Source organism: Poeciliopsis prolifica, unplaced genomic scaffold, assembly GCF_027474105.1.
Source record: "Poeciliopsis prolifica strain line A6 unplaced genomic scaffold, Auburn_PproV2 SCAFFOLD047, whole genome shotgun sequence".
Lineage (NCBI taxonomy): Eukaryota > Metazoa > Chordata > Actinopteri > Cyprinodontiformes > Poeciliidae > Poeciliopsis > Poeciliopsis prolifica.
Genome location: NW_026562422.1, coordinates 3,487,571 through 3,500,393, shown reverse-complemented (window position 1 = coordinate 3,500,393; position 12,823 = coordinate 3,487,571). Strand labels below are relative to the sequence as shown.

Genomic DNA, 12,823 nt, shown 5'->3' with positions numbered 1-12,823 from the left:
GGAATTCGGGACTAAGAATTAATTAACGAGCTAAGATCAAGTTCTTCATCTTTTTAATTCTTAACAAGGTGCAAAACACTACCCTAGTCTTTGTTTGCATTAAGCAGAAGTTGGCTCTTTCTGCACTATGTGACAAAATTATCTGCCTGGGTCATGTACTCCTCGTGCCGCGTTCAATGCGCCTCGGACGTGCCGCGGTGTTCACAGACACGGCAGGGAGAAAACACTTTCTGAGTTGTTTTATTTTCGTAGGAACGCCATGAAGCTTTCAAAATCCCACAAGAAACATTCATATAGAGAGCAGAATAACAGTATATATTAAAAAATTAAACAAAAAGCGACTTAAAACACCTTTTCTGTGTTTGTTTTTCCGAGTACCGATGAATGCACCATCGCTGAACTGAAGTGGGATTGGAAGAAGAGGGAAGTCGGTTCGAGGAGGTTTTAGCAGCAGGAAGAATCGCTCTCCGTTATTATCCCATGTATTAATAATATAAGGTAAGGAAGTTGTGTTTATCGGCAGAACCCCACAGAGCCTCGGCGTCGACTCTCAGCTTCGTGAGTCGAGGAAGCATGCTAGCATCTCTTAGCCGGTCTGTTATCGTCAGTGGTTGACGGAGCTCAGATTGACGAGCTGAGCTCGCGCGGACTTGTTTATTAAACGGCCTGCGGGGATTTTCACCTGCTAGCTACTGGAACCGCATGACTGACCTCAAATCAACCACATGCCCTTCAGTTTATTTGAGGTCAGTGGTTAAAGGTCAAACTTTAACCAGTTGTATGTTTTGTCAACTGGATCATTTATTTGCCAAATAAATACAGTGTCATAGTTTCGATTGTTTTTCTTTTGTAGTAGCTGTGAGGGCGGGCTAACAACTTTTCATTGTCTGTTTTTTTTTGTTGTTTAAGGCACTTCCCAGACTTCCAACACAATGTTTGGTGTGATCCCCACTGTGGGACACAAGCACAAGATGTAGCTAGCGGAGAATCCTTGTATGTGAATCAATATATATTATTACTTATCATCATCCTGGTGAATGTTCACTGCTTTTCGACCTAAGGGGAAACTTGTAACACTAGTAATATTTTTTGTCAGGCCGCAGCTACAAACTTTTTTTTGTATTTTGGGTGGATTTTATGTAATATAGTCAAAGTGTAGTGCATAGTTGTGACGTAAAAATATTTCATGCAAAGTAACACAAATAAAGAATGTAATGTTTAAGAGGTAATCTTTTTTAATAGGTTGCAAACTGTGACCTTTTAACATTTTTTATACCATCTGTAAAAATGGAATGCATCATTGAAGATGATTAAACTTGAAAAAAAAATCAAATTGTTCAACTTTTAAAAACCCTCACCAGCTTTCCAATAACAAGTCTTATAAAAAAGCAAGCTATATCTAAAATAGTCCCTTGAGCGCTGCATTTTGCATTGTTTCATTTGTGGACGATGAAGATGGATGGATTCAACAAGTTTGAATGACACACAACTCTTTATGAATATGCGATGTGAGGGCTCTGCACAAAAAACAACAAACGAACAATCAACCATCCCACGACTACTTTCTGTTGTCTTTCTCGTCGTTTTCACCAGCAGTAAAATCCGATTACGTGACCTGTGTTGACACAAAATAAATGTTTTCATGGCAGTTTTGCGAAATGCGTCCATTTCGATACATTCAAAAAACTTCTAAAAATGTTTTTCCATGAAACGGTTTTTGTCATTTCAATTTCTACAGTTTTAAGGTTAATGGAAATGCAGCTCGACGCATTGTAATGTGACCCAGACTCCTGAACTCAACTTTAGACGAAGGCGTAGACATCATCTTGAGAAAATGTTTGTGTTTTTACTCAAATAGTTTGTACTATAAAAGTTATTCACAATCTCTTCACATTTTTCCCCCTTGTTTTAAATTTCATTCATTTCTGTGACCAGCAGAGCCATGGCCAGCATTCAGATTAGAAAGTACCAGGATGAGGACGCTGAGGTCGTCAAGGAGCTCTTCACCTTGGGGATGAGCGAACACGTGCCTTCGTCCTTCACCCACGTCCTGAAACAGCCACTGGCCCAGATGTTCCTCATGGTCACGTTCTGCGCCCTCATCACCAGCTCCAAGTCCTTCCTGCTGCCCGTCTTGGCCGTCACGCTCATCCTGGCCGCGGTCCGGCAAATGTTCAACCAATACATAGAGACCAGCCTCAGGAAGGACCTCAACGACATCGGCGGGACCTACCTGCAGAATAAGAACTCGTGCTTCTGGGTGGCCGAAAGCGACGGTCGGGTGGTCGGGACTGTGGGGTGTCTCCCCGCCGAGAGAGCGCCCGGGTTTTTGGAGCTGAAGCGCATGTCGGTGCGGCGGAGTCACCGGGGGATGGGCATCGCCAAGGCTCTGTGTCGGACGGTGGCGGATTTCACTCGCGAGAGAGGTTTCCCTGCCGTCATCCTTTACACGTCCGTGGTGCAGACTGATGCTCAAAAACTATACGAATGCATGGGTTACACCAAGATAAGAGAGTTTGTCTTGCCAGAGGTTATGGCTAAAATCCTGAACTTCACACTGTTTGAGTACAGACTTGATTTGCAAACAGATAAAGAAAGAGACTGAAACAACAGCATTTTTGGGTTGATGGTACCATTCAGTTATTCTTCAGCTATCAAGGGACAGCACATGCAAAGCAAACTGTTTGCATATCACTACTGAAAAACAATCATCCTAGAGAAATCAGCAAACCTCTATTGGTCTTCATTAGAACATTTTTAGTACTCTATTGTTTTAAGGGCGTTCCGATCTGATTTTGGTATCGGTCCGACGTCAGCCAAAAAAGTATTGTACTATATCTGGCAATAGAAGGATTTCAGTTCAGCAGTGGTAGCAGACCTGTTGTGTAATAATAACCAGGTCATTTGTTGACTACTGTTCTTTTGAATACTCTCACTTGATCAAGCATTTTCCACCATTCCACACCACTAAATAAGTAATAAAAGTATGGCCGATATGTTCTGATATTGTATCTGGTCAATATTGGTATCGGCCAATACTCAAATCAACATCGGTATCGTATCGTAAGTGAAAAAGCTTTATCGGGACACCTATGCCATTGAACTATAATATCCGAGAAGTATGATAACTATTTTATTATTTATTTAATAACAGCTTAATTTCTTTACAACATTTCAGACTTTTTTGGGTAATCTAAGCTGTGCTCTCTTTAATCTTTCATTAAATTTCTGTTGTGCCCAGGTGTAAAAACTTCTTATGTACTTTGTTCTGTATGTAAATGTAAGAGGTTGGTTTTCTTCCCTTGATCAGGTGTATTTTACCCACCAGCAAATGAAGTTATGATTTCAGCACTTCTAAGATAATCTATTAATGAGGTATTTAATTAAGGACGAAAAGAACAAATGTAGCTTGAGTTGGATGCCTAAATCCATGTTAAAATAAGAATAACCAGAATTATGGTTTGATTAATGTTTGAGTGATAATTAAGTCATTTTCAGTTAAATGAACGGTATAGTTTTGCAGAAGAAGCTTTGTCAGTGTTTTATTTTGATAAATTTGCCTTCACCTTTCAGAAGGTGACAGTACGAGAGGACTTTACAATAGTTAACCAGAAATCTTCAATTTAATTTGAATTACTGATAGCAAATGTCAAAGCCAAGGAGTGAATTCAGTCCAGTTATACCGATAGATCTTGAGTCAATTACAAACATTTAAATTGATCTTAGTTGTCAGACAATGCAATCAAATTAAGTTTATTGCTAAAAAAAATTATCTCAGGAAACAAGAACAAAAATCCAGCAGAACCAAACAGCCGGTCAAGACCGACTGGGGGTTTTATTTCAGAGAAAGGACGTGATACATCCCATAGAGGAAGGGATGTAACAGGAAATATAATCTGAGAAACATTCACCAGCCCAAATTTGAATTAGATTGAGATGTGAGGTAAATAACTGTCAGTCTGTGCTAGGAAAATCTTCATGTGGCTACATTAAAAATATTTCTGCATAGAAACAAAAATACAATTCCGTCATCGCAACTTAGGAATCACGGCCAGATGTAGAAAAAAACTAATTAAACCTAGTAACTAAAACTAGTTTAGTAACTAAACACAGGTTTTATGTCCAGATGACCAGCTTGCTTTGGATAGATTTTTTTTCCCATGAGAAAATATGTATTGTGAAAACTGAGTTTTTGTTCACATGTATTAAATTTTTTTATCTTTTTGGTCTAATATTAATATCTCTGATATAGCAGAGAGAATAAATAATAAGGCTATTTGAAATATTGAAAGCAAGTACCATATAGTCTTCTTAAAATAAGTAATTTTCTAAATGATTTATTTCTTTTTTCTTTTTTCAAAATTGCCTTTGGCCAAATAAATAAATCATAACGGTGACAATATGTCAAAAATATTACACAATAAAATATTGTCTGTGTGTATATATGTTTTTGCTTAAATGACCAATAAAGAGTTTGGGGTGTCGGTCATGTCACCGGGCTCCTCTGCTCCTCTGAGTCCGGCTGAGTCAGGCGTCAACTCGGACGCAGCAGGACGGATCGGTCCGGTCAGACAACCATAGATGGATGCAGCTCTTCGGGGACGCGGAGCTGAAAGCGAAGCCGGATTTTGTTTTTGTTTTTTGACGCAAGCGGGTAAGACTCAGCGAGCAGCTGTCACTCTGAGTGTTGACGCGTCGGTGGAAAATGTATAACCAAAACAATAATTGGTGCATGATGATAAAATGTCGATAAAAGTTTAAAAAAGGGGTTTATTTCAGGGAGTCAGCCGGTGCATGCTAACAGCTTCTGCTGCTAGCAGCCGCTCAGGGAGTCGCCTCACTGACAGCTGACAGCAGCGATGGAAACCACTCGGTTTTATGTTCATTTTAGTTTGCAAATATGCAAATGTTTTTATTGTAATCGCTAGTTGAAATGGTAAAAGCACGCAGCGGTTCAATAGGTTCACAAAATGTAAGGACGCCTCTGTAAAACAGAGGCGTCTGAATCTGACAGTAATTCAGCGTAATTGCCCTTTAATTTCGTTTATTCGGTTTAACATCGAATCCAGCGAGTTTCCTGATTGGTGTTGAGCTCGAACATGTTGTCAATGGGCTGCCGGACCCCTGGTTGGATTTAATCAGAAAAAAAACCCCAGCGATTATTGAATGTACTTCACATTATTTATTTATATTTTGCTGTTTAACTCCTAAAATCACACGGCCAGTTTTCACCCAAGATGGCATTAAGTTGCAGCTTTAATTACAGCTTTAATTAAAGACTGAGGCTACTAAAAAGGTTTTTATCAAAAAGAACTAAAGTAGGTTATATACTTTTAAGTTGTGTTCTAATGAATACAATATAAATGTGACGGAACACAAATTCAAATTAAAGAAGTCAAGAAAATGCCTGTGAGATGACCTTGATCATTACCTGTCAGAGGAGGCAAAAAAGCAAAATTAATGATTGAAAATGAATGAAACTGCAAAATGAGAGAGTAAAGTTATCATTTTTTTAGATTACATTTCCAAGATTAGCTGCTTTTAAAGAAATGACTTTTTTGTGTGTGTTTAAATTTTAGTCCAAAATGACTGCAGTAAAACTATTGAATTACCCTCAAAATAAATGAAAAATGATTAACATCTATATTTGGAAGAGGAGGTAAGTCCCACTTAAAGGTTTCAATAGATAGAACCAGATTGGTGAGATCAGACTAAAATGTTTGACCTCCATGGAAAAAATGCTAACCCGACATGATACCCCGAAACACGGTGGCGGCAGCGTCATCCTGTGGACAAACGGAAGAAGCCTAGAGACCCTAAACATGTCGGACTGGCTGGAGTGCATGAGATTAGCATGGCACTATGCTAGACAAAACATGCAAAGACAAAATTCTTATTACAATATAGCAATGTTTGCTATAGATCCATATTTTACTCACCTTCTTACTTCTGACAATCTCTTGTAAATTTTCACATTTTGGTCACTGGGACATTTGGGCATCTGCAGCAGCTTGAAAAGTATTCACACCCCTCAAACATTTCCATATTTAATCATGTTACAACCACAAACATTCAACGTGAAAGACCGACACAAAGTGGTGAGACAAATTGTGAAGTAGAAAGAAACTTTCACACCACACTTTTCAGTTTGTCTAAAAAAACCCTTGTATAGTTTTCTTCCCACTCCACAATTGTATGCCACTCTGTGTCGATCTTTCATTAAGATTAAAATGATTTATATGTTTATGTTTGTGGTTATAATGTGACAAAATGTGGGACATTTCAAGGAGTGTGAATACTTTAACAGGACACTGCATTCACTCAAAAACAGTCTGAAAATGTTGCATATAAAGTGTGCATTTCTGACACTTTGATCGCAATGACAATTATTTGCACACATCAATAAGGCATTAACATTACTTTTTACAATAATGTAGTTTAGGTTAGACATGTTAGAATGGCCCAGTCAAAGTTCAAGCCTAAATCCAATTGAGAATCATCGGTAAGGTCTGAATGTTTGTCACTGATATTCAAATACTTTGCAAAAAAATCCCTTTTTCAAAGTGAAGTCCATTGTTGTCATCAGTCTTGAGCGCAGACACGTTGTCCTAGTGATGAAATCAGCTCTGTTCAAATGTAGTCCTGCTGCTGTTCTTCTTTTTTAATGTTTCACACAGACAAATGTCCTGTTATTCAGATAAGCCTCATTATTCTAGTTGTCTTCATTTTTACCTTGACGGTTGCTGCTCATGTGTTCCTGGCCGCCCGGCAGACGGACTGGTCACAATGTTTCTCCTTTAAGTCACCTCTGTTCCTGCTCATCAGGTTTGGTGGAGGTGAGATGTGGGTTTTTACAGAGCTGTCTTTCTTTTTTCTCTCTCTCTGCCCTCGTCTCCCATAAGGAGGCAGATCTTTGCCTTAAGCTGTCCAACGACCGTCTCCCTCTGTGGGAGATGAGGACGCGTCCTCCTTCCCACTTCCTGCAGAGCCGGAGCGTCCCCCCCCCCCATGTTTTGGTTCTGCCTTTTTCCAATTTGCATAAAAGGGGTGCAAAGAGACTGCAGGGGTTTGCTACGTGTCCCTGAACGCCCCGTTGACGTAGAATCCAACACTAAGCCTTTTTTAGTCCGAATGCACTTTTTTTTTCTTCCCGTATGGTTCTCAGTGGCTAACACTTAGCAGTAAGCTTCCAGCATTTGCTTCCACAGCAAAAAAAGATGACAACAAAGCACAGAGAGGGTATTTGAGTTGGAAGAAAAAAGCTCCAGCCTTTGGGTTTGCTGATAAAAGGGAGTTAATCCTCGCTCTGTGAAGGGCCACAATATCACCAGGCTGGGTCTGAATGAAATGTGCTTGCGATACAAAGCCTCACCTGGATGCTCAGTGCACACTGAAACAGACTCAGAACAAATAGGCTCAGAAATGCCTGCTGCCAGTTTTTCAACTGTATTTTCAGGCTAGTTGTTGAATTTTATTTTTATTTGTTTTTGGTTGGTTATGCCAGCAAAGAAAGGAAATTAAATTTTAGCAGTGGTTTGCTGAAGACTGCAATGCAGTGAAAACAGAGATACGATGCACTTTTTGGGTTTTTTTTTCCTGCGTTGAGGATTTATTTTAGTTGGATAGCCATAACTTTGGTAAATGTCCTAGTAGGAAGTGCTTTATTGGCCTGTTTTATGCTAGCATGAGCGTAATCTCTATATTTTATTTTATTTTTCACATTTTGTCATATTTAAACCTTACTTCGATATATTTATTTAAAATTATTTTTATCTTGTGATCCATTAAATGCTGTTTGAAAACTTTCCAACTTAAAAAAAAGGAAGCATAGTATGTATTGTTAGTCTTTAGCCTGCATGCAAAATGCTATGTGTGGTGGGAAGCTAAATTCACTATACTAAGTGAGAAAAACAGCATTGGCAGCATCATACTGTGGGAAAGGGTCATTTCAGCAGATACAGGGAAGTTACAGTCAAAGTTGATAAGAACAAAATCAGTACTGATCTCATGACCTAAGGGTTGAAGGCGGGGTCACGGCTGTATGTGACACCTTGAAATCGTCCTCTGTCTCTTTAAGAAGCTCCTACTCAAACCAAGTGTTTGCTAATTGCTGCTGCTGCTCGTCTGAAGGACCTGGATCCTTTTCTTTCTTTTTCTTGTATTAGTAGGTGTTTACTCACCTTTGAATGGTTACCATGAGAGTCCAGGATGTCTCAAACATACTTGACTGAATCAAGGCCAAATTGCTAGTGTGTTTTTGATTAGGAAAACATTATTACACAATGTAAAGTAAAAAAAAAGAAGTCAATTTTGAATATGACTCAATATTTAAGTTTTTTTTGTCAGAGCTTAAATGTGTAGTTTAATTCTGCTGAGATTAAATACTCTGTTTACTAATCTGGTTACTCCTAGATAGCTGGATTTTATTTAGGATAAAAAGATTAAAGGGCGCTGAAAGTAAATACACACCACACTTTTCACATTTTGTTCACACACCCCCCCCAAAATGATCAAAATAAAAAGACATACATGGTTTAAGGTTGCAATCTGGCAAAATTATCAATATAAATAATTTTATTTAAATTTTTTTTAAACAACAAACATGCAGGCTTTAAGACCCGGCGACTCTGTCGGGGCCTACGCCGCCCTCCCTCCTGCAGAAGCCAGTGCAGACACTGACACAGTGCAGTGCAAGCCGCTCAGCTGATGCGTTCACAGCCGAACCAAGCGTGGCTGCTTTGACTTCTTCTTCTTCTTTTTTTTTTCTTCTGCCCCCGTTTTCTCGGCTTGGCCATTTAAATCATCTGAGGGCTGGATCGGTTCGGAAACTTCCTGGGACGTGGTGAGGGAAGGTGGGATCCTTGCGAGGAGACAGAACAGAAAAGAGAGAGAGAGGGAGAGATGCTCCAGCAGCATCTCTGAATCTGAATCCCCCTCCTCTCTCTCTCTCCCTGTGTCTCTCGCTCTCTCTCTTCACTACTACCACCACCTTCCGTCTAGCCGATGCTCTCCTTAATTTTTATCCCACTCCTTCAGTGAAGACAGGCAGTTTTTTAGGGGGGGACGCTCAGCGACCGGTAAACATGTCACAGACCAGAAGGAGCACATACACCCGGGTGAGTGCCTGGCTGAATATTGAAGTTGTCTGTTTTCACTGTGTCATCTCCTGCTTTCAGTAGAACGGGGGGGTTCTAATCCATTTCAGCCGTGCCGCTCTCCAGCATCAGTTGTCGCCTCTTTGTTTGGCTCAGATGCCCCTCCGGGGTTCAACATTGTTGCTTTTGTTATGACTCAACTCTCTGTCGGTATATGACAGGCATTTATCTGGGTTAAAATATTTTATTTTTTATGAGTTCAGATTTTTAATAAAAAAAACAACAAACAAATCACAAAATCCAAGATTCCTGGGAGACTTCCTGTCGGTCATCCGTCTCTGAGTCAGGCTGGCTTCCCTGTCACAAGGAGGGATGACATCAGTAGAAATTTCCTGAAAAAACATAAGTCTCTGCATCCTTCAGATTGGAAAGCAGAGTAGATATCAGGAGTGTCCTGATACAACTTTTTCACTTCCTCTGATACGATACAGATATTGAACGATGCGATATCAGCACAAATCAAATCAAACAAACCTTTGTTACTTATTTTGTAGTGCGGAGTGTTAGAAAATGTTGGATCTGGTGATATTACTCAAACCATAATATGTATGAGAACAACTGACCCATTATAGGGAAATATTATGTAAAGTCAACTTTTTTGAGCTTTTCATCATTTTGTAATTTTGTTCTCTCATCAAAAACATACCAGGCTTGTTGCCTTGGTTCTTTCATGCATGTTTGAGAATTCTTGAATCTCCCTGGCAACCAATCAGCTGTGCAAAACGCCCGGGGGGACGTAGCTCCGCCTTTGAGATGCAGCTCCTCCTCAGAGCTGCAGTTTTTAAGCTTCCATCTCACAGAGGCGCTCTCTCAGCTCCTTAAGACTAGCCAGCAACAATTAGCAAACACCTGGTGGAACTGAGCATCTGCTGAGCTCATTATAGGAGCTACTTCTCAGTTCCAGCGTTTTTTACGCTGGTAAAAACATTTTTAAAGGGTTAATAGAGGAGCAGTGCCGGCTTCCTGAAGACAGAGTTCCAGAAAGAGCAGGCGTTTTAAAGAGACAGAGGGCCAATTTCAAGGCATTAAATTAGGAAGTACAATTTCTTAAAAGTCATGTTTGATGCATGCAGCATTTTTTATAACAACTCAAAGTGGCAGAGTTAGTTGATTATGCCATAAAATCATACTCTGAACCTTGAAAACATTTCCTGCTGCCTCTTTCACCAATGGGTGTGCATGCAGGATGCTAGCGATAGAAATGCGAGGTCAGATTAAATCCCGGAAGAGACTAAGTCCTGGATCTGAGTGTTTCCATTTTAGATTTTGGATGCAGGCCAATATAATCCAATAGTCGTTTTTTTGGATGATATCAAAACGATTTCCGATATCCACATGGGATCTAGACAACCCCTAGTAGGTACTAGGTTTTTTGTTTTAAATGTAGTTTTTTCTAATATAAATAAATTCTGTGTAGCGTAATAAAATGCACTTTGCAGACGATTCATGTAGAAGTTTTGTTCTTCCAATTTTACTTTAGGCTCGCATTGTAAGAGTGTAGTGGTAGTAAATAATTCAGCAGGGCCTGTTCAGGTGCTCTTCCTCCAGCATGTGGCTGTCGGGTCGAAACTATAGAACTACTTATGACTGACGGTCGACTTAAATTAACACTTTTTAAGCACAAATATCCTCAAGGTATTCCGCATGAACCTTTAAAAGCGATGCCTTGTTTTGTGTATCATTTTTCATTCTCTACCCTTACCAGCTGAAACTTTCTGGCGTTGTTTCACTGCAACTATTTGTCAGATCTCCAAGTTCTTAACTGTGAAGTTGAGGCTCTTCATGGGATATAACCAGTTAAAATATGCATTTGTATGCTGAGTTTAAATTATTTACTGGCTTTTGGTTTAGTAATGCTTGCTTTTATGTAAGCAGTTGATGTCGTGCATGCCTGAGATTATAGGGCTGCACGGCATCAGGAAAAATTGGAATTGCAGTGCTGACTCTTTTCTTGCTTTTTCTTCATCCCGGCTCCTCCTTCTGGGTTTAGAATCTCCCCAAATTTAAGCCCAACTACTTTATTCCCCTTTTTTAGCCTTTTAATGAGTTAAAATAGCTTGACGTATACTTTTCCAGCGACCTGCTCTTTAATGAATAGGCCTACTGTAATAAACAATAAGTCAATCGATCACATTATAAATTTAAAAGAGTTTGATAATTTCCACTTGCATGATTTATTGTTTCTTCTCTCTGTTTCTACCAAAAACTGGACAATAAATGTCTTCAGCCTGGTGCTTAGATTCTAACTAGCCTTTTTTTGGAAGGACAATTTTATTTACTTCATAATTAATTTTATTTGTCGTTTCTGTTGTTTTGTTTATTAAGTTTGGATATTTCGAAATGTTTTCTCGTTTCAGTGTTAAATCTTCATGAGAAGTCGATGGATATTTGAGGATGTGTTCTTGCATTATTTTGCCATTACTGCTTGTTCATTGTTGTTTTGAGAGCGTATGTATTGTTTATCGCACAATAACTTCTGGCACCATTTATCATCCAGCAAAGTTTGTTTCCATCTGAGGCCTTAAAATGATTTTACTAGACTTATTATCTATCATTAAAATGTATTTTTTCTCTTTTCAATCTACCATTTTGAGATGGCAATGCCAAGTTTTCAGTTTTATTTCCCCATTTAACTTCCAGGTGATTGGAACATTACATGACCATATCAGCCATTTGCTAGCTTTGTGGGCCATTAGCAGCAACAGCAGCCATCTGCTTCAGCCATTAGCCACAGCTGTTAATGGGCAATATGGCTAGTTCCAGACATGCTAGCTATATCGGCTACCATGTTGTTGCTGCTGTTGGTATTAGCAAGAACAGTGTGTTGCTGCTAAAGGCCAAAGTAGCTTGGAAATATAGTTAACGTATCACTACTGACTATTAGCATGTTACTGCTCTGAATGTTGGCTTGGCTTGATTTTTCAGCCTGTGTAAGTTTTGGAAACACCTCTTTTGATCAGAAAGAGGCTTTATACAAACAGCATATAGTTTTACTATAGAACAAGTGACTTCATACATGGTATATATTAATAAGATGTGATCAACTACTAAAAGAAGTTTCAGGAGAGTTAGCTTATAGAATCTCCACATGAATTGGACACATTAGTTTCGTTTTGTTGACTGACCTTTATGCTGCTGCTGTTTGTTATGAGTTGCTTCATATGTGGGTTTTCTAGCTGGTTTAACCTTTAAGTCAAACAGGCTACCTGGACGGTGTGTGTTTACGGTAAGGTCAAGGAGAGTCCGATCATGTTCCTTTGGAGGGTAATAAAATCTTCTCCTGTGTGTGCCGTTCTGCTGACTCACCGTCAGTTCTTGGACATCGCACTAGTTAATTGAGTTTTGCAGCATTATTACCTTCTAAAATTGGTGAAAGCAAAGATAGGTTTGGTTCAATGTGTGTTTTCCTCTTCATCAACAAGCTCTACATTAAGAAGTCACAGCAGCATTTTTCTGTTCCTAAAAAAAAATTGCAGAATCAGGACAAGGATGTTGTTTGACTTTTTTTTTCATCCAGACATCTGTAAAAGAAACAGTATAAAATTTTGCTTTTGATGCATGATATATCGGCATCAATAGCACAATATATCAGCAAATCGGTACCAATCCAATATTTATTTGCTTGTGTGACAGTAATGGTAGTTCAGCACAAGATTGTGGCACGCTTT

The 12,823-nt window shown here is 39.2% G+C and overlaps 2 protein-coding genes across 13 annotated transcripts in view; both read left to right on the top strand.

The window, feature by feature from the left end:
* Positions 1–351: 351 nt before the first annotated feature.
* Positions 352–2,927, top strand: LOC129377445 (probable N-acetyltransferase camello). Of its 4 annotated transcripts, XM_055057396.1 has the most exons (3): positions 352–498; positions 1,739–1,836; positions 1,936–2,927. In XM_055057396.1, exon 3 carries the CDS (start codon positions 1,943–1,945, stop codon positions 2,603–2,605), a length of 663 nt encoding a protein of 220 aa, XP_054913371.1. In that variant the 5' UTR covers positions 352–498; positions 1,739–1,836; positions 1,936–1,942; the 3' UTR covers positions 2,606–2,927. The 4 variants fall into 4 exon arrangements, with proteins under 4 accessions (XP_054913371.1, XP_054913369.1, XP_054913370.1 ...); XM_055057394.1 differs by lacking the exon at positions 1,739–1,836 and having other exon boundaries at positions 353–498; positions 1,939–2,927; XM_055057395.1 differs by lacking the exon at positions 1,739–1,836 and having other exon boundaries at positions 353–498.
* A 1,589-nt stretch (positions 2,928–4,516) lies between these two features.
* dctn1b (dynactin 1b) overlaps positions 4,517–12,823 on the top strand; it is a 35,773-nt gene continuing 27,466 nt past the window's right edge. For 7 of the 9 annotated variants that reach the window (XM_055057389.1, XM_055057388.1, XM_055057386.1 and 4 more), the window contains exon 1: positions 8,704–9,116. In XM_055057389.1, the coding sequence (XP_054913364.1) occupies positions 9,084–9,116 (33 nt within the window). In that variant the 5' untranslated portion in view covers positions 8,704–9,083. Of the gene's footprint in view, positions 4,655–8,700; positions 9,117–12,823 lie in introns of those variants that run through there. The other 2 variants (XM_055057387.1, XM_055057391.1) reach the window with 2 other exon arrangements.